This window comes from Pocillopora verrucosa, chromosome 9 (genome assembly GCF_036669915.1).
Source record: "Pocillopora verrucosa isolate sample1 chromosome 9, ASM3666991v2, whole genome shotgun sequence".
In the NCBI taxonomy this organism is placed as follows: domain Eukaryota; kingdom Metazoa; phylum Cnidaria; class Anthozoa; order Scleractinia; family Pocilloporidae; genus Pocillopora; species Pocillopora verrucosa.
This window is the reverse complement of record NC_089320.1, coordinates 1,373,152-1,393,865: the sequence shown is the minus strand read 5'-3', so window position 1 is coordinate 1,393,865 and position 20,714 is coordinate 1,373,152. Positions and strand designations below refer to the sequence as shown.

General features: G+C 37.1%; 2 protein-coding genes across 2 annotated transcripts; one reads left to right on the top strand and one right to left on the bottom strand.

Moving 5' to 3' along the window:
- The first annotated feature begins 178 nt into the window (after window positions 1–178).
- On the top strand, window positions 179–8,569 carry LOC131780534 (astacin-like metalloprotease toxin 1). The gene is made up of 8 exons (XM_059097132.2): window positions 179–333; window positions 3,399–3,440; window positions 5,304–5,447; window positions 5,856–5,985; window positions 6,357–6,538; window positions 6,846–7,064; window positions 7,423–7,545; window positions 8,276–8,569. The coding sequence occupies exons 1-8, from the start codon at window positions 183–185 to the stop codon at window positions 8,323–8,325; spliced, it is 1,041 nt and encodes a 346-aa protein (XP_058953115.2). The 5' UTR covers window positions 179–182; the 3' UTR covers window positions 8,326–8,569.
- Window positions 8,570–8,711: 142 nt separating this feature from the next.
- On the bottom strand, window positions 8,712–18,087 carry LOC131780533 (coadhesin). The gene is made up of 17 exons (XM_066172675.1): window positions 18,003–18,087; window positions 17,276–17,308; window positions 16,802–16,903; window positions 16,188–16,361; window positions 15,462–15,662; window positions 15,021–15,191; window positions 13,731–13,901; window positions 13,373–13,543; window positions 12,981–13,151; window positions 12,212–12,382; window positions 11,652–11,822; window positions 11,172–11,342; window positions 10,586–10,756; window positions 10,042–10,227; window positions 9,539–9,637; window positions 9,075–9,131; window positions 8,712–8,830 (listed from the first exon to the last, which is right to left on the bottom strand). The coding sequence occupies exons 1-16, from the start codon at window positions 18,079–18,081 to the stop codon at window positions 9,118–9,120; spliced, it is 2,256 nt and encodes a 751-aa protein (XP_066028772.1). The 5' UTR covers window positions 18,082–18,087; the 3' UTR covers window positions 8,712–8,830; window positions 9,075–9,117.
- Between the last annotated feature and the right edge of the window lie 2,627 nt (window positions 18,088–20,714).

Genomic DNA, 20,714 nt, shown 5'->3' with positions numbered 1-20,714 from the left:
TTGTGAGTCTCGACTTAAATGTTATTAAAAGAAAAAAATACAGCAATGCTTTGGCTACGTGTTCATTTGGAGGGTCATGTTATTTTTGATGTTATAATTACCCAGCTGATTCAAAAGAGCCACCCAGCCCTTGAAATCAATCGAATGCAGGGCCCACAATATATATTAGTTGTCAAAGCAATATGCAAAAGCGATATTTGCTTCCAAAAGTCGCTTCACGTTCGATTGTTAGGATGAGGAAGAACTTTCTTGTTCTTCTGCTCTGTCTGTCTTTTGTTCGCTGTGAATCGCGCAGAGTAACGGATTATGGAGATTACTTAGTACAAGATTACGGTAAGTAAAGCAGTTTTGAAAGTTCTGCGGCACTTATTCTTTCATTTTTGGTTCGAATGTAAAAATTATTCTACATATACTTATTAGCTTTTGTAGAATATTCGATCAGACAGCGATTTCTTAACAATTCTTAGATCTCTCGACGTAAATATGAATGTTTTGATTTCTAATAAAAACAAATCAAGATACACTGTCGGGGTAGGAAGGCTTCGATCAGTAATTTTCAAATAATTATGCCTTATCTTTTGACCAAAGTAAAGAAGCAATATTGCGAAGGAACCCAGTTTAACATGATTTTAATTACTTACCAACGCCATAATGTACTCGCTATTACCAACCCTTTCCCGTGCAAAAAACCTTCATTCTCGTTTTTATTTTCATTGCCAGTATCTTCTCAACAATTATTATCATTTTCTCTACATTAATTGGTCTCACGATGGTATCGTTTTATCGATGATTAAATAATTGATTTTCCCTCTTGGTATTTGAAATTCGGAAATTTGAAAACAAATGACGTAGATCGGCTATTGTTTAATAACACTAGCGTCAGCTGTGTAAAAATTTCCGGTTGTAAGCACGATTCATATCTCTTCCCAGCTTTTGGCGTCAAAGGAAATTTTATATATTCAAATTGATCCCAGCATAAACCTTAAAAAGGATAATTCAGCTCAAATTGAAAATATATTTCTTTTGTGACATACTGAAGAAATATAAAATGGTTTCCTGATTTAAACACGCGGGAGGTTGGGAGAACACGAGATAACCGTAGGAAACCACGACGCGAAGCAGAGTGGCTTCCAGCTTATCGAGTGTTTTCCCAACTTCCCAAGTGTTTACATGAAGCTATGTAAACACGGAAACCATTTTACATTTCTTTTATAAAATAACTAATGGAAGAGCCTCTTCTTGCAACGAAGGAAAGCGACGTGCTTGTTGTTGTTGTTCATTTGGCTTTTCGGCCGTTTCTTGAATACTGGGAAAATTAAACTCCAAAGAAAAATTAGGAAAATCTTCTTCTTCCATTACTGTACTCAAAACAAACTTAAAGAAACCGAGTTACTGCTAAATAAATAGCTGGGAGAACTCCGCGAGAAGATTCAGTATGAAAACCGTGTTTACATACGCGCATGTAAAATGGTTTTATGGCCAAACAGAGCGCGTTTACTATTTGAATTATTTTATAAAGAAAAATATTTATAGTTAGCGTTTAAATGTCAAATGGTGTCCGTGTTTTCATAGCCTGATGTAAACACGCGGGAGGTTGGGAGAACACGAGATAACCGTAGGAAACCACGACGCGAAGCAGAGTGGCTTCCAGCTTATCGAGTGTTTTCCCAACCTCTCAAGTGTTTACATCAAGCTATGTAAACACAGAAACCATTTTACATTTCTTTTATAAAATAACTAATGAAAGAGCCTCTTCTTGCAACGAAGGAAAGCGACGTGCTTGTTTTTGTTGTTCATTTGGCTTTTCGGCCGTTTCTTGAATACTGGGAAAATTAAACTCCAAAGAAAAATTAGGAAAATCTTCTTCTTCTATTACTGTACTCAAAACAAACTTAAAGAAACCGAGTTACTGCTAAATAAATAGCTGGGAGAACTCCGCGAGAAGATTCAGTATGAAAACCGTGTTTACATACGCGCATGTAAAATGGTTTTATGGCCAAACAGAGCGCGAGTACTATTTGAATTATTTTATAAAGAAAAATATTTATAGTTAGCGTTTAAATGTCACTATAGCTATGTATATAACACCAATCCTAACGCTGTTTTGACTTCGTAAAAATTGTTTCATAACATAACGATTGCACGAAGAAAATGTCAATTCTGAGGGGTGACGTGATGAGGAGGGCTGTGAACGTGTGTTTAATTAAGGGCTTTTGTCTCTGAATATTATTAATAAAGTGCCATTCGACACCAAAGCTTACACCAAGCAGAAATTCGATATGTTGAAGTCAGAGATCGAACTGCACACCGTCCACAACCCATACTAACAGGCTACAGCTCCTAAAGGTCATTGGTGATTTCATCGCTGATAAAGATGGTAGCTCTTTGAACACAAAGCACTCCCTACATTTCAGATATTTCCGAGTCATCCAAAAAATTCGAGGGAGATGAATCCACTTGTAACTAATAATTGTCTTTTGAGGCCAACACGAATTCCTTTACAACTCGACTCAGAGATTAATCCATCGATATTCTTATGTCAACCTGAGTCCCCTCTCCTTCAATATACACTACAGCTGGAGAATAAAGTATGGTAACAGTGAAACACTGTAAACTTAAGAAGCCTCTGCAATCTTAATCTATAATCATCTAACTTTGTTCATATTTAGATTTTTATCTTTCAATCGTTTTGCAACACCAGCTATCACGCTAATGCATAGAAAGCTCTTTCGGAGCCATTTTCCTCAATATTTAGTTTAGACCAGGTTTTGCGCATTTTTCAACTGTTGCTAAAAGTATTATTCGACACTTCTCAGTCACGAAAACGACCCGAGTCTCTACGACATTGACTTTTCGGGAAGTTTTCATTCTATATATAGGAAATGTCATTTATGACATAGTTTGAAGCTACACTGGTTTGCAGATTTAATGAATGTAACCGAAGAAGTTACAATTCATAGACCCAACGTTTCGACACTCCTGTCTAGTGCCTTCATCAGGGGTGATGAAGACACTAGACAGGAGTGTCGAAACGTTGGGTCTATGAATTGTAACTTCTTCGGTTACATTCATTAAATCTGCAAACCAGTGTAGCTTCAAACTATGTCTGATTGTCCACCTGGTTGCCGTGTGAACTTTAATATATTTTAAATGTCATTTATGTCGCTGTTAAGAGGCTCAAACTCAGAAGACTAAAGGTAACCAGACCACTTCACGATAAAAGTCCATCTATGAAACTGTAACATTTGACTGTTAAAATAATTTTCCTTTGGGAGCTAGCGCTCTTGTACGCTTAATTCTTGTTAGAATATTCGAGTTAACAGTCGAAGATCCATGCCGACTTTTTTTCTGTTTAACAGTCGCTTTATTAACATTTATTGCCCGTTCTTTGTTCACAGTTGATATTGATGCTAGCATCCCGAGGGCAGAGGAGAATCCAGGTGAGACGGAGTGATATTGGTTAAGAGTAGATCTTCCCCAGCCATTTTAAATTGTCTTCATTAATTTCTTTTGAATGGACCATCCGTATTCGATCACTTAATCAAGGAAAAAAGTTCTTCTTGAAGAAATTAGAGCTAAAGGAGGAAAATGAATCGTGTGTATATACAGTGAAGGAAAATGAGCAGTTGGAGTGTAACTGCATCACACGGCTCTCTGATAATGGTTTGTGCTAAAAAAAAGTGGCGGCCGCACTTAAATACACGAATCTGGAAAAGAAGGACAAAGAAAATGAACGCCAAGCTCCAAATTTTTCCTGACTTCCTACCTTGATGTGTAGGGAAAACACCAATTAGAGGCCTTTTTATCCCTGTGCATTGTGCATTGGTTGAACCTCGTTTCAGCCATTTTTTTGTAAATTCTAGGTGAAAAGTCTGAAATGGGGTTATTGGGGACTGAAGTCCATTAGAAAAGTATAGCAAAAATAATCTAAATTAGTACAAATTAGATTAAGTGTTTTAGAGGCAGAGATCCAAGAGCACACACATTCCAGTTAGAAATATGAAAAAAATCTTATTTCATCTTCAGCTGGGAAAAATAAACTTATGATTTTTCTTTCGTATGCGTGGTAAAAACGATAAAATTATTGAAATAGTGAAGAAGGAAAAAACTTCATAGATTTTAAGCAATCAATAACCGCTGACGACGCAGGGCATCCAATTATATTTCTGTGTGTATGTAAATTCATGTACATTGTAATATCACTGTAGCTGGAAGATTCAAGCTATTGTTAAGATGTTTTTGTCTAATGTAACCCACCCAGAGAAATTCCGCACCATATTTCACAAACGCATAGCTTGCGAAAAAAATTTATATTCACGTTAACTAAGGGCAAACATAATCATCTTGCGTGATCGTTACTGGTTAAAATGAAATGCCGCCATAGCTTACAGCTATTCGAGGAAAGCTCCAATTTCTTATGGGAAATGCCAGCCCGAAACCTACAAGGACGTAGACTATAGCTGGGTTTCCGATGATGGGGCTGGCGTTTATTTTGAAAGTCATAAACCCCCTAATTCACGGGCCCTGGTTTTTCTAAACCTGCTTATTTCCGACAAACGGATAACTGAAATCATTGTATTGATATTGATAAAACAGCTGAAGTTCCTCTGTTTTTTAGACATGCCATCTTTACCGCGCGCATTGAACGTAATTTTGTATCATTACATGTGTGGAGATTAGAATATCGTTTTAGCCGAGTTTAGCAACATGACAGTTTGACTGAGTTGAAATTCTTTCTTTTCCCTCTCCTTCTTTTGAGAGAAAATTGAGAAACAGATTCCATGCCACCGTACATCTCTTCAGTAATAGGTCAAAGAGGATGACAAATATGGTGAAACAAAAATGTGTCGAGTGAGGCGCAGCCGAGTGTGTCACTGATGTTCTCGCCAGATTTGACGTCTTTTGCGATGTTACTAAACAAACCAATGGTAGCTCAAAGGATGGAATCTCTTTGTTTCATATAATAAAGAAGCAAATAAAATATGTTGATTGTGACGTCATCTATGCGTCAGTCCTCCAATAGCTCATAAAAAAGAACCAATCAAAATACGTGCGTAATTCAGCTTATTACATTAACATTTTTATTTTGGGATCACATTTAATCTTTCTGTCGCAAGTTAAAGTAGCTATTCTAAGATTTTATCGTATATTTTACACGACTGCATACGGGGATCTTTAAATCTTAATTATGTGATTGAGCTAAACACACTACAAAATCATCTGAAAGACATTAAGCATAGCTTGGAGGACTATTCTTTAGAAAATAATATGTGGAGTAAATACAACGTTTTCAAAATTTCTAGGTCTGTTTGAAGGCGATATCGTCATCGATGAGGATACCGAAAGATATCTGACAGGTGGAGAGATCATGTCACGTGATGCTGTGGTCTCTCCTATATTATACTGGCCAAAAGGGGTGATCTACTACATGTTTGACGAAAAATTAGGTTAGTTAATATGTTCTCTCTTTTTTTAATAGAGATCCAATGATCATAGCTGGTTTCTAACATTGAGATTTCCCCTTACTTTGTTGTTGTTATTGTTGTTCCTGTAGCTGCTACTGCTGCTGTTGTTGTTTTATCATAATCCAATTTTCAAGATTATCTAAAACCAGATATTGCCGCATACCATTAAACTGCTCAGAGACTTTTTGTTGCAGTTCGTACTACCGTTTTTTTTGTTGTTGTTGCTTTTGTTGTTGGTCATAATGCTGTTGTTGATGAAGACGATGTATGTTACTGCTTTTGCTTGTTGTTATTGTCGTTCAAGTCAGGAGAAAGATTCTTGAATAAATAAATAAACAGAGGATTTTAACAAAAAGTTAATGTATTGTTCAACTTTTTCCTCGGCCTCAGAGCCTCTCAAGATCGATATCATCAAGCGAGGTATCCATCATCTAAAGGAAAGGACATGCATAAAATTTGTTCATATTCCAAAAAATAACACGCGTCATAAAAGCTATGTCAGATTCTTCAGTGGAAACGGGTAAGTCATCTGTCAATTGAAAATAGCATGAACAATATATGATGAGTAATGACAGCTCCTGGGCAGTATGCGTACATCTTCATATTCTCTCTTCTCTTCTGTCGGATCTTCGATACCATCAATCTTTTCCTTCAGGAAACGTGACTGGATAGCTTCCTTTATTCACTACTTACAATTGAAGTTATCATGTGCATGTATACCTAGAAGGCCTTTTTGTTTCATCGTTCATGGCATTTCCAGTTGTCAACGTTTTACAATCGAGTATATCGTGCTTTAATTCAACCATAGCGTGCTGTTGATGGTAACAGATTACGGACATAATTGAAATATTCCTTTTTCTTTTTTGAGTAATATTTTTCTCTCTTTGTAAGATGTTATTCCCGAGTCGGCAGAGATCCCACTGACGTCGAACAAACGATTTCTATCGGTGATGGATGCGAGAGGATTGGAACAGTGGTGCACGAGATCATGCATGCTTTGGGTTTCTTCCATGAGCACACTAGGCCTGACAGGGACAAGTACATCAAAATTGATTGGACTAATATCGAGGAAGGTAGTGATATGGGTGATGCATTTTATATTTGAAACGGGGAGGGTTACATGTATAAAGAGTCATATCAACCATCATTAAGGGACTGGAAGGCTGTTGTAGTTTGCTCTAAATTCATTCAAAGCATCAAATTATCGACTACCAAAATTTAAAATGTTGTGAGAGAAGATACTAATCAATGTCAACTCTGAGTCTGGTTGGTCCGTTGTGAAGTTGAAGTCAAGTGCCGGCTGTGGCACACTCAATAACTGCTTAGAATTTGTTTTAAATTGTTGGATATCAAAGCGTGTCTTTTATATTCCATTTACAGAGCATTCTCGAAACTTCCAAAAATACCCACGAGATCTTGGATCTAGCTTTGGCAAACCATATGACTACGACAGTGTGATGCATTACAGTAGGTTTGCGTTCTCCAAGGACTTGGATGTCCCAACCATTATACCTGCAGATGGAGAGGCTTCAATTGGTCAGCGACTGGGCCTGAGTTATTATGACAGAGAAGAAATCAATACGTTGTATAGATGCCATGGTGAGTGAGTCTATTCATAGTGGCGTGTCACGCATTTTTTTCTTGGCTAGACTACAGAAATGAGGAAAAAGGTATGTTCCTGAACAAAACAAAACAAAAAATAAAAAAGGGGCGAGTTTACGTACTCGACGTTGGATTCATCTCATTTCTTGCATTTAGATCCCTTAATTTTCTATTTAAGAGTGACGATCATCGTTGATATTACTTCTGTTATCGTTATAATAACGTTACTGTCACCATGATCATTTTCATTGTCACTGTATTAATATCAATATCATCATCATTAACAATGTCTTCATAATTGTTGTCATTATCAGCATCATTATCATTAAACAAATATGTTTCTGTTTCTCTTCAGAGGACTGTGTTGACAAGATGAACCCTTACAGGTGCATAGGTCGTAGCATACTGGGTAGCTGTGAGAGTCCTAGATTCCAAGAAATGATGATTGAATCTTGTCCCAAAACCTGCAAATTTTGCGGTGAGAATCTTCATTATAAAGGTTTAAATAACTGCATCTTTCTGAATGCAGTTTCATTAATTTGAAGGCTTAAATTGACCATCGCGCTTAGAAAATTGGAGGCTTGCACCGAGCCTGAGGGAAAAACTTTAATTAGCCTTGGAGGTCTACATATTAATCAAAAGACATGAGTCGTAATATAGTTTTCTCTAAGTCACTGGGGATGTACAGATTTTGTGGAGGTCAGGCTATCATATTTCTGTTATTCAAGTAATTGACCATTAAAACAGCAGCGAAAATAACACTAAATGCATACGATACATTGGAAAGAAGAAAAGATTTTTTGGAGCTCGAAACGTGTGAAAAATTACTACATTCAATTTCGTTTCAGCCTCAGTCGGAAATTCAGCGCTTGTAAACAATCCCTCATTACATATAATGATTTTTAACCAAGATATTTATCTACATTCAATTTCCTATTCTTTGGTTTGTTTTCTTTTTATGCGTTAGTGTAGTTGGTTTTTTTTTCTGCCTGTTGTTGTTCGTTTGCTTGGTTTTTTTTTTTTAAATTTATTTTGCTTCTCCTCATTTGATCCTTGTAGCTGTTGTCTTGGCTTGAAACAAAATCAATATACTGCCATTACCATAGCCTATTTTTGGTCTTTATTTATCATTCGCGGACGACAGATAAAATCGCACATACGTTTTCCAAATACAGTAACAGAACTCTGTGTTTCGATTATCTTTTCAGGAAAGAGAGATTCGACGATCAAAGTTTCAAAAAAGGCGCACCAGAAATAAAGAAGACGTCTTGAAAAGGACTCCAAATTATATTTTTTCACCAGGTTAAATTAATAATCGAGGAAGGTCTCTATTTTTCTGTTAATTTTCATAATAAAAGATCTGCAACATTGTTACAAGTGTGCCTTCCTTGTTTGGGAGAGTTGTCTCTGCTTTTCTAGAATGATCAGAAGAGAGAGAAGTGATTCTACACAGGTGGGTTGCTGTGACGAATCGTATCAATATAGACCATAAATTCTTTTTAAGCTAATTCATTGATTATTTCGCTGAGGTTAGTCACCCCATAGATAATTAACTAAGAAGAAATGCACCCTGTGCAAAAGGGGCTTGAAACATCTATTTATAAGAGAACAAATTAAAAAAAAAGTAAGGAAAGACATGACATATGTACACACTTTTTAATCAAACTTTTATGACAATGATAATGAAATAAGCAAGAAATTGGCATAAGCTTCCTCCTTCTAGCCCCTCGGCGAAGCATTCATAAATTCCTTTGCACTTCTTGCTGCAAGTAAATAAAAAAAATTAAGGTAAGTTTCCTGGAAAGGGTCAGAAATCAAACTAGGTGCCACAGTGCTCAGATGCTAACACATCAGTGAAATATGTTGATCAATTTCAGAAATTGAACAATACATTCAAAAAAAGTAAAGTGGATCCTTCTCTTCAAACAGGAGATGCAAGCTTTCCTGCTTGTATCATTTTTTAATTTTTTTTAAATAACTATATATCAATCGGAATAAAATAATTACCTTGAAACACAGACCACGCTAGTAAAGAGTTGTTTTCTCTGCATTAATGGTGGCGACCTGCGAGACATTAAGCAGTTTCTGCTATAAAGACATGTATGTGAATCGAATGAATGGAGATGGATTGGTTCCCTGCAAAGTTATGAGCAGATCTCTTTGTGAAGGCAAAATTTGTGTATGATACCATGGTGTAGTTTAGCTAAAGGACAAAAAAAAAAGGAGAACGATTTTCTTTTATGACTATTCATCGACCACATCCTCGAATTATCCTTTAAAAAGGCCACGAGAATAATAATGTTGTACCCTTCATATTGCTTTTTTTTACGTTATGTTTGGTATTTCATGTCAAAAATGTTTTAGAAATTAAAAATGACCGATCACCATCTGAGACGTAGGAGTTTGCCATATAAAACGATTTCAAAGACATTGATTTTGGTAATAATGCTTTTCATAAAGTTAATACTTACATGAACCACAGGATTTTCTACAATATTTGTAGTACCGACCACATCTGTAGCTCATCACGACCCATCTACAATAGCCGTGACTTTGTGTATTTCTGCAAACTGTTCAGTGAGAAAAACGAATCACTTAAGTGAGAAACAATTACATATACGGCTTGAAATAGAATAACAGAGCAACTCCAGCAACTATAGAAACTACAATAACCTAAATCCTTAAACAATTTATCTGTTAAATGTTTAGGCGAACACGATAGTTTAAAGGCCGAGAAGACAGACTTATAAACATCTTTCTCAAACATGTTTTACAGGTAGCTTCCATAGACAGCTGTCCCTTGTAGTAAGGGAAAATTTTTAGTCGTCTTCCCTTTTGATACAAAAAATAAAGACATAAGCATGCAAGGCCCCAAAACGTTTGGGAAAACTCTTGGTCGTTCTCTAAGCCATTGGTAATTACTTCTCCCTTGAATCATTCATCGATTAATGAGCAGTGACAAAACTAGTATCACCTTTTCGGCAAGGAATGTTACCCCCACATTTCCTAGTTTGTTTGGAGTATCCTCGACATGAAGAGCCACCGTATGCATAATAAGCATGCGGGCTGGAGCACGTGCGATATCTTGTTTGCGTGCCTCCCGACCCACACGTGCGACTACATTTGCTGTATGGACCCCAGTTAGACCAACCGCCCTCAACTGCAAATACAGGAGATAGAATGAAAAGAATGCGAGATATGCTTTTTACATGCGAGATCAGTGGAGCCTAAGAGGTTGTGCCTCATGAATAATAAAAAAAAAAAACAAACAAACAATCATTCAATTGAAACTTAAACTTCTTTCTTTCAGGAAGAAAAATTAAGTCTTTTAAATACAAGAGACATTGTGTACGATGTTAAGATAGGTTAGCATTCTTTACTAAGTAGTGTTACGAAACGGACATTCTATCACTGCCTGTTAATGAAAATAATCAGAAACAAAATAAATGGGCGTACTTTGCGTCTTTCGTATTCTTTTTGCCGTCATTCTTATATCGCATCATATCAGCCAATCTCACCTTTACAAGGATGTGAATTACAGCTCCTTTTTCGTCTGCTCGATCCTCTACACCTTTTACCACCGTTTGCTGGTGGCGGATTGTTGCACTTGCGAGTTCTGTATTGATATCCTCTTCCACATGACTTGCTACATCTGCCGTATCCACTCCATGGAGACCAATGACCGTCCACTACACAAATTAAGGATAGAATTGACAAATTTTGAAATATTTTACTGGAGGAATTTATTTACTTATCTAGAACTGGACAAAAACTCCTACCAAACAATTTTCCAAATTAAATCAGTGGCTTACTTCGGGCAGCTTCCTCTAAACTACCGTTGGAAACCTACAAGTCGTCCCAAATTATGCAGCAGCAGAAGCATATCATACAATGAAGAGTAAGTAATTATTTCCTACCAGTAAGTGAAAGAGGAGATATGGATGATGTAAATAATTTTGGATGAAAGCTTTAAGACTAGCTTTAAACGTAGTATTTCCCCTGCCATCATTGTTTCATTTATTCATTTATTTTATAGGTGTCTATTGATAATAGTTTTTATGGCACATATATGATATGCATGGCGGGTTTTTAGGTTTTCTTTACCTTTACAAGAACGTGAGTTACAGCGTCGTGACCTTCGGCTCGGTCCTCGACATCCTGCTCCACCGTTTGCTGGAGGCGGATTGTTGCAATTGCGAGTTCTGTATTGATAGCCTCCCCCACAAGACTTGCTGCATGTACCATATTTACTCCAAGGGGACCAGTGGCCATCAACTAAACAGATTGAAGACAAGTAAATAATGCTCACGTTAATACTACAAAAATGAAACAATTAGAGTTACGGTGTCCGATTGTCACGGAAATACCTTTCCTGAATGATTTTAAGCGAATTCTCTATTTACGCCGTTTTAAAACTACAACTCTTCCTACTTACTCACTAGAAATCGCTTACTCAATGTAGGGAGCACAATTGGACAACAATTATGGAACCACCGTTCACTAATTTTACGTTTTGATTTTGTTTATTTTGTGTGTGTGTGTGTTTGTTCCCACGTCAAGGCCTCGTTACACCATATTACTTACCTTTGCAAGGACGCGAATTGCACCTTCTTGTTTGTTTTCCCGGCCCTCCACAGCCTGCTCCACCGTTTGCCGGTGCCGGATTGTTGCACGTCCGGGTTCTGTGTTGAGAGCCTCCCCCACATGACCTGCTACATTTACTGTACCTACCCCAAGGAGACCAGTGACCATCAACTAAGTAGATCGAAGAAAAAGTTAATGATACTCGCTTTAATAGAACGAAAATGACGCACCTATAAGTAAAGTCGGTGTGTCACGGCGGCTTTCACGGAATCAACTTTTCGTCTATAGATTTTGACGCACATTCTCTGTTTCTGCCGTTTGAAGTCTACAGCTCTCCAAGCTTACTCACTAACAATTGCTACTTCGATGTAAAGAACACGACTAGGCATTAATAATGAGAAAATTGTGGTAAAAATAAAACCAATAACTAGCGTGAAAGCTTTTAAAGTGGGCTTTAGGGGTTTCATGGCATATATCCCGTTGATTGATTCCTCCTTTTGACTTTTCTTTTTGCCTCCGAGGCTTGTGCTTCGTCGCTCCGTTTTCCAGCTGCTACTAACCTTTGCAAGGATGTGAATTACACCTTCTTGTTTGTTTGCTCGGTCCTCTACAGCGAGCTCCGCCGTTTGCTGGTGGCGGATCGTTGCACGTCCGGGTTCTGTGTTGAGAACCTCCTCCACATGACTTGCTGCACCTTCCGTATCTGCTCCACGGAGACCAGTGGCCGTCAACTATAAACATCGAGAAGACAAAGTGTTTTCCTCTATTCCACTCTTTATATAAGGTGTTGTTATATCGATTACTTCGAATTTGTTTAAACAAATAATCAATTACATTCAAAAATTCAGTTACTATTTCATAATAAGGTTCCAAGGTTCAATATTTAGTCTTAGCTAAAGATCCCCCTTCCTTGATACTTGTCAACCGGTTCGAAAGTGAGTCAAATCATCAGAGGAATGAAGATCTGAAACTGGCCATAATTACAGACGTCTGTAGGATTTTCTCTGCTGAAACAATGTCGAGGTGGGTAAAACGTTGTTTAACAAATAGTTTTGCAATAAATTTTTAAATACATTCCTTTTTCCTTGTGTGGACAGTGTCTCATACACTGTTCAAAGCTGTACGTTTATAGCAAACCGTACAAACTTCAATATGTCTGGTGATTCATGGTAACTGGTGAAGTCTTGAAAGTTAAAAAAAATTTTGCTAATTTTTTATTACTGTAATCAATATCAACACTGTTAATAACTTTATGATCATCATTATCATCACCAATAATGCTACTACCTGTTTTTTTAATTTTAATTCTAAAACTTTTAAAAAATTAACCTGGACAAGCTTGTACATTGCAGCCAATTGATTGGAAAGATGCTCCTGGACACTTTTTGCCTCCATTAGCCGGTGCAGGATGGTCACATTTCCGACGTCTGTACCTGAAACCTCCTCCGCAAGTTGCTGTACAACCTCCAAAGCTACTCCAGTGAGACCATTTACCGTCCACTGGCACAGGAAAAAGGAGAAAGAGAAAACCATATAGATATGAAAATTCAAGTAAAAGAAAAGATTAGAGCATGGTGGAAACGGTGTAACTGTTGTTGCTTTCAGTATGCTAGACAAATATACCACAGAAGGCCACCGCAACAGCGAGCACATAGGTAACGACAAGTTAAAAAAAATGCATTCAAATGTTTATGATAAAAATCAGTTCGCTCGGCAGTTACCAGGGCAGGCATGTGTGTTGCAATCCATCGCCTCCCGAGATGGTCCTGGACAGTTCTTTCCTCTATTGCTGGGTGGTGGACTGTCGCAGCTGCGGGTTCTGTACTTCAGCCCTCCTCCACACGTCTTTGAACATCGTCCGAAAACACTCCATGGAGACCAATTACCATCAACTAAATATGAAAGCATCATTGCATGCAATTATATGTTCTCATAAAATATATCACCGTGATCGCTATTTTATGCGGATTTATACTTCCAATTCCAAGGTTATACCATAATTTAAATTGATGAAGTCTAAATTGTATCTGAATTTATAAGGAAAGGTATTTTTTTGTAAGTGATGAGTTCACACTTTACCTGAGCATGGATGTGTGTTGCAATCTACCGTTTCTCGCGAAGGCCCTTGACAGCTTTTTCCTCCATTGCTAGGAGGTGGGCTATTGCAAAGGCGGGTCCTGTGTTTTAGGCCTCCTCCACAAGTCTTGGAGCACATTCCAAAACTACTCCATGGAGACCAGTTACCATCAACTGGTGTAAAGAAAAAAAATTTTAATCATTCGTGGTCTTACATTTTTGTCACAGAAAAGCAATGTTAACCATTTAAGGAACGCTTTTATTCATCTTGTCTCTAGCCTCGATAAATAAAAACAATCTTATCCTCCTAGAAGCTATATCGAGCCAAATTCTTTAGGATTTTGGGGATTTTTTTAGCGGGATTTTGCGGACCGATGCTCTCTACCGAGTGCAGCTACACAACTATTCGAAGGGCTAGGGTTTTTTTCTAGGTTATTTCTTACATGATTCTTCGCACACTGATTACATTCTCCCCAGGAAAACTACATGGCATCAACTAGTCGCAAAAATGAGGGTATTTGATAAAAGTCTGACAGATTCCCCCCACTCTGCCAATGGGATGAAATACCATGGCCAACTGGTAACATTTTTTCTCTCTGCTCACCAACATGTGCGCACTTCTCATAATGAAATTAAACCAGAATTAAGAGTGCGATGAAACGGTAAGGTAATTACTTGCTCACTAATTATCATTATAATAAAGTTCGGATATAACGCGCGCTGTCATTGGTTAAAAGAGCGTGCTCTATGAGAGTATAGAGCATAGAACTGAGCTAAAGTTGTCACGCCATCTGCCAAATTCTACTATGTTCGACCTTTTCCGGGACTTCTTTTCAGCTTTTTTCCGATAATTGAAAGTGAAATTTCGGAACAAGCGAGCCGGCAAGTAGTAACAGAAGAACCAAAGAAAGGTTTGTAAACATACCAGGCGCCTTTATTTACGTTATTAAAACGTGGGCAGATACGAAAATCCTCAAAGGAAAAACAAAATAGACATTCCGAGTTTTAAAGATTTTCACGCTCAGTTAGATTGCAAGCTTACGTACGGTGATGAAAATCAAACAAAGCCAACACTCGTATAGTATATAAAGTTCAGAGTTAAAAAACAAAACAGAAACTCAAGAAGTGGGAAGAAACACTCGGCTACGTCTCGTGTTTCTTCCTACACTTCTCTCGTGCTCTAGCCGCTTCCTGCGTGCTTTATAACAGAACAGAGCACAGTCCAGGCTTCTCTATTTGTTAAATAGAGAGAACCGACCACAAACATAAATAATTACAGGAGCAGTTATTCACCTGCACATACTCCTGCGTTGCAGTGACGAGACATCTTATAATGTCCTGCGCATCGTTTTCCACCATGTTGTGGTGCTGGGTTCTTGCATTTCCGATATTTATATTGCACTCCTGCACCACAGCTTTTGCTGCATGGTCCATAGGGTCCCCATGACGCCCAACCACCATCAACTGACACAAATTAACACACATAAATAAACAAATGTTAATGAAAGGATAATCCGTCTGCATCTTGCACTAGAAAGGCATTGATAGTAGGGAAAATGATGATTCAACCCAAACGGACATCAGCTAAACGATTTTTCCTGTTATCGATTTCTTTGTCCACTCAATAATAAACATACACTGAGATATTAAACGTCTTAAATCGTTCGTGATGCGTTGATGCATAGTGGCTGACTTTTTTCCGTATTGTTTTTGGTTTTTTTTTTTTTTTTTTACCTGAACAGGGATTAAGGTTGCACTGGCGACGTTGTCTAAATGCCCCTTTGCATGTCTTTAAACTATGTGAACGAGATGGGTCGACGCATTTGCGTATTCTTGATTGCGTGCCTCCTCCACAGGACTTGCTGCATGTGGTGTATGGACCCCAAGCTGCCCATCTGCCTTCTGCCGATTCCATTGCAGCTAACGGGGCACCAACTGCAACAAACATGGGGAAAATTCGGCTTTGATTAACACTGTTACTTATTGGGATATGTTTTCTTTTGATTAGGCAATGCCTTAAAAAGTAATAGATTAGCCTGTTTCTGCCCATATTCTCCCAGCCGTAAGACATCAGACCTCACACATTTCGTCGGAAAGTTATAAGGATATAGCAAAAGATAGCGGGGAAAGAGGAAATCGATTTTCCGAATGAAGAGTTACGGTTTGGTGATACGTATAAGCAAGTATGCTAAAACGGCGTCTACTTCCACCGCTGATATGTTTGTCTCCTCAGACTTAACGGCCATGCATTCATCGAAAATTAATCCTCTAAGATGAGGAATTCAGAGCTGAAGTTAAAAAAAATAATATTTAAAAAAAGCATATCTCGAGCGATCTCGATCTGTAATTATACCTCGGAACGCTTTTGCCTAGTTTCTGTTTAAGTTATTCAATCATAAATATTGATTTCAAAGTTATCCATTTTATTAGTGGCTTTATTTTTCTTTTTTCCATGGATACCTGAACACGGTACAAATTGGTTGCAAATCTGCGTTTCCATTGAAGGTCCTGAACAAGTACTTCTACCCTGAACTGAAGAGGCATTGTTACAATTCCTAGATCTGAACTGATAACCGCCATTGCATGATTTAGAGCATGGACTATAAGGACTCCATGAGCTCCAGGTACCTCCATCTGTAAAACAAAGAATATCGCTTTCAATATCCACAGTTGATTGCTTTAGTTTAAACGTGTAAAGCTGAAGGCATTGCGATCCAACGACATGTATACTACTGAAACAATTTTTCCGATTGATCCTTTAAAAATAAGCAACGTCTCAGTGAACAAGAAAGACCAACGAGACGTAATGGGGATTTCATGTAATAATCCTGCGAGATGCGGAATTACAAAGAAGCCAAAACCAATAATCTATCTCTCTCTTATTCCCTGTGTACCCAAGCACATCGTCTCGTCATGCTTTTCCTACATGATTGGACTTATCCTTATGGGCTTTTTTCTTTTTCCTTTTTTTTTTTCCTTTTTCGTTCAACAATAAGAAAACTGATGGAGACTTTCTGCCCTTATTAAAACCTGTTTCATTCTGCATTTTTCGTTTAAAGGAGATATAAGCATACCTGAACATCGGCCGCAGGTTTTTGGACAAGAGGTTGACACAAAAATATGAGAGCAGTAATTTGAAAATTTTAAGCACCAATATTTCGACTTGTCGTAGCATCCTACATGAATAAAAAATTGAAAGCAACGCTTTAAAGGGATTATAAAACATAAAGAAGAAATGGGATAATAAAAAAGGGGGTGAAATGAATGGAGCGAGGGCAGAAAATCTATTGAAGAGCAAAATTGGATAGGGTTGACCGTTATTTATTCTACTAACAAGGTTCGTTTCGAATACTCGTTTTACCTACGTTTCGACAACTCTATCGGTGTATTCATCTTGCAGAAAGGATTCCAGAAAATATATGTGATCGCGCGTAATTATGAAGGGATAGATTACTTTTCGTTAATTTGCAATAATTTTCATTTTAAATGTATTCCTTATTCTTTCATTCTGAACACACGTAAAGGTACTCTTAAAAGAACAGTGATACCTTTCAATGCGTTGCTCTCATCTTGCACGCTATCTGAAATGTATAGAGTCAAAAGAAATATGTTCCAAAACGTTTTAGAAAAAAAAGAATTGTACGTTCATGAGTCGATATCACCTATTATAACCGAGATAATTAGATATCAGACTATGAGCAGTTAGTGACTATTTAATCATTGCAAAATACATCTGCTCTCAATTTTTTAGCAGTTTAAGTAATAACCTATCTAGAAACCTTCCCCAGGTAATATCTTTTATTTACTTTTTTGGATTTACGGGTGAGTCTGTCACCAAACCACTACTATATATGCTCGTTGGAAATAAAAGAAAAATTACCTAGTAAATCTTCAATTTCCTTAGCAAGATCTAATTAAAAAGAAAGCATTTTTATCATGGATAGTTCAACTATTTATTAAAATATGGAGTTAACAATATAGGGCCTCCTACTACGCCATTGTATCACGATAAAGAAATGGCATGAATAGATTACAGTTCCAACAGTTTTCTTCTAAAGCGGTAGCATTCTAGGGAATTAAGGATAAATTTATAATCCGATGCTTTGATGAATGTGCATGAGCCCCTTTAAAGGACTTAAAGGCACTTCTCGCTAAAAGGGCTTGCACTTGAGTAACTTTCCCTACGATCCATCTCTACAGTATTTTCTCTTTAAATCTTTTAGTACATCCTTTAGAGCAACTGCATCGAGTGTATATCAATAGATAATGGCTTACCTGCTTTAAGTTCTCCCGTAGACAAAGAATAAGAGAAGGTTAGAACAAAGAGTAAAATCAAAATCACTTGTCTCTCCATCGCAATTACAAGACAATGGAGTTATTCCAAAGCGCAATCTCCTATAATACCCTCCACAACAAAAGACCCTTTTAAACCAAATATCAGTATTTGACACGAAACCAGTATAGCTTATGAATACCGTTCTCGCGTTTTACTTATAATTTACCTCTTTTACCTTTTTTAAATTTTTTTGTATTTTCCAGATCATTTAAGCTCTCGACTTAGTTGATTTCAATTTTCCTCTCAAAAAAACTTGCAGAAAGTTTCAATCAGGAAACTGTTGGGTCTCAATCTAACATTCCCAGTCCAATAAATCTTTCATGCCAGATTGTGGTCACTGAAAATTAAACGTTAATTTAGTTGTTTATTCTCAATAACCGCAATTGATTCGTTTATGACGTCTTAATCACACGAACTTTTGGATTTCAAAACCGCTTCCATTTCGCTGAGGAGGCCGTATTATATTTCGGTTACGGAGCCAAGTCCCTTACATAAATGACATCTTTGGAAAGTGCGTGTTCGTCTCTTTTTTAATGCATTATTGATGATGATTCCTTATTTATCATCATCTTTATTCTCCAGTGAAAGCGGAAACACCGGCAACACGGGCTGAAAACATCAGTAAATCGACTGCGATACTGGGGACTTATATTAGCTGCTAATTATGGCTAACTAAAATAGAATGGACGAGAAATAGAATGAGCGCAGGCACAACTCGATGAGAGCATCAAATTAGGTTTATGAAAAGGAAAAAAATACATTTAGTGACTTTTTGAAGGATAGCTTTAAGAGCTTCATTGAAAACATTGGAGACAAATGTGCTCTCAATCGTTAAAGAAAGCCTTAATGAATGCTTTTTGTCTAAAGAGTACCATATCGTGTTACCACCCATGAGTGACTCTGCTGATATTGCTCCACAAATAATTCGATTACCGAGTGTGCACTTAAAGCTAGGCGAAATAAGAAACACAAAACTGAATCACTCCGCGATATTTCAACATGCCCACTGCCTCACACGAAACGGTACATGATTGCTTTTTAACCATGAATCTTCTTTGCTTGTAAAGTGAAATTCGTGAATTCTGCAAATTCCAATGCTAATTTTGAAAAATGCAGAAATAGGAAGACTATCCAAACCTTTATTCAGTTGTGTTGAATAAAATATATATATATATATTGTTTTAGGATATCAAACTCGGTGTTCTGTTGGAAATAAAAGAAAAAATTCGCACCCAGAGAAAGGAGAATCAAATCTAAAATAAGGAGGCAACATAATTTATTTCGAGGTTAAGACTTTTACATATTTTTTTCGAAAAAAAAAACCTTTAAGATCTTAAGAAAGGGCACCACTTACTTTAAAAAAATGCATGCATTGCATGTTGCAGTTAAAAAATGGAAATAGTAGCAATTCTAAATTCGTTTTTCGAAAGTTCTCTTCATCTTTGAAATTAGCTTGATCGAAATTGAAAGCGAACATAGGTAGCGATCTATGTATTGTCTACTTTGTCCCCCATAGTTTCTTTTGTGGAAAAGTTTATTTCAATTGGCGTACGAATAAAAAAAATGCGTACTCATGATTCTTCAATGGTATATAAGTGCGAACTGAGCTTTTTTGTATCACAGGCAGGCAAGAAGGTAACGCGAAGAACGTGCAAAATCAAAATGTTGTTTCGTAATTTGCTAGTATTTTCCATTTCTCTTCAGTGTTCTTCCGCGTTTTGGCCATTTTCCGAGAGCTCTGATGCCGTAGAAGGTAAAACGTTTATTTGTGAAATCACACAGTATTTAAAATTGGACCAAAAAGAAGGGAAAAAAGCGCTAGGGGAAACTTGGTCAGAAAAGTCCTACGAAGTGATGATAGATAGCATGTGCGACCACGTGACCTGTTAGATCTCATTTCCTAATGCATGATTGTCTTCCTCTTAAAATGCAGGTGTTATCGTCCTTTACCCATTTGATGTAATTTCAGTTAAGGGATTGAGGAACACACTTGCCTAACTTAAATGCTTCACTTGGTAATGGAAAATCTGGTTTAGATTCATATGTACGATCAGGCGCGCTTTCATTTATCAGCTTGACAGATATACACCATCAGACTTAAAATACCATATGCATGTGGTTATAATACTATTGACTAATACGACTAGAGCCTATATTTACAGATCTTGATAGCTTTACCGCGGATGATTCTGACTACTTTAACAGTAAGTTCACAATGAATGCGCTTAAGATTAAACAACTATCATTTAAACTTATTTACAGATCAGTTGGTGTTTGAATCTAATTTTTCATCAAATCTTGTTCCGAAAGGTCACCTTTAGTACTACTTGCGTGTTTGAGATATTTTATACCTTGGTACCTGAATTGACATTATCAGTAGTTCTGACAAAATAAAACATTGCATGATAAGGGAGGAAAAAAGGTGGTGGAGGAATTTATTTTCTACACTAAAGTAGTTTACAGAGCGTAATTTAATTGTCGTTTTTCATTATACCGACAGTTATTGTTGTTTTAATTTTCTTTTTTAAAATTAATTTTCCAGATTGTTTGGACACCTATTCATGCGAAAAATGTTTCAAGATAAAGTCAGATGGAAAGTGTTACCATCACATGAAGGATTGCAGGAAAACATGCTCAGGATGTAAAGGTGC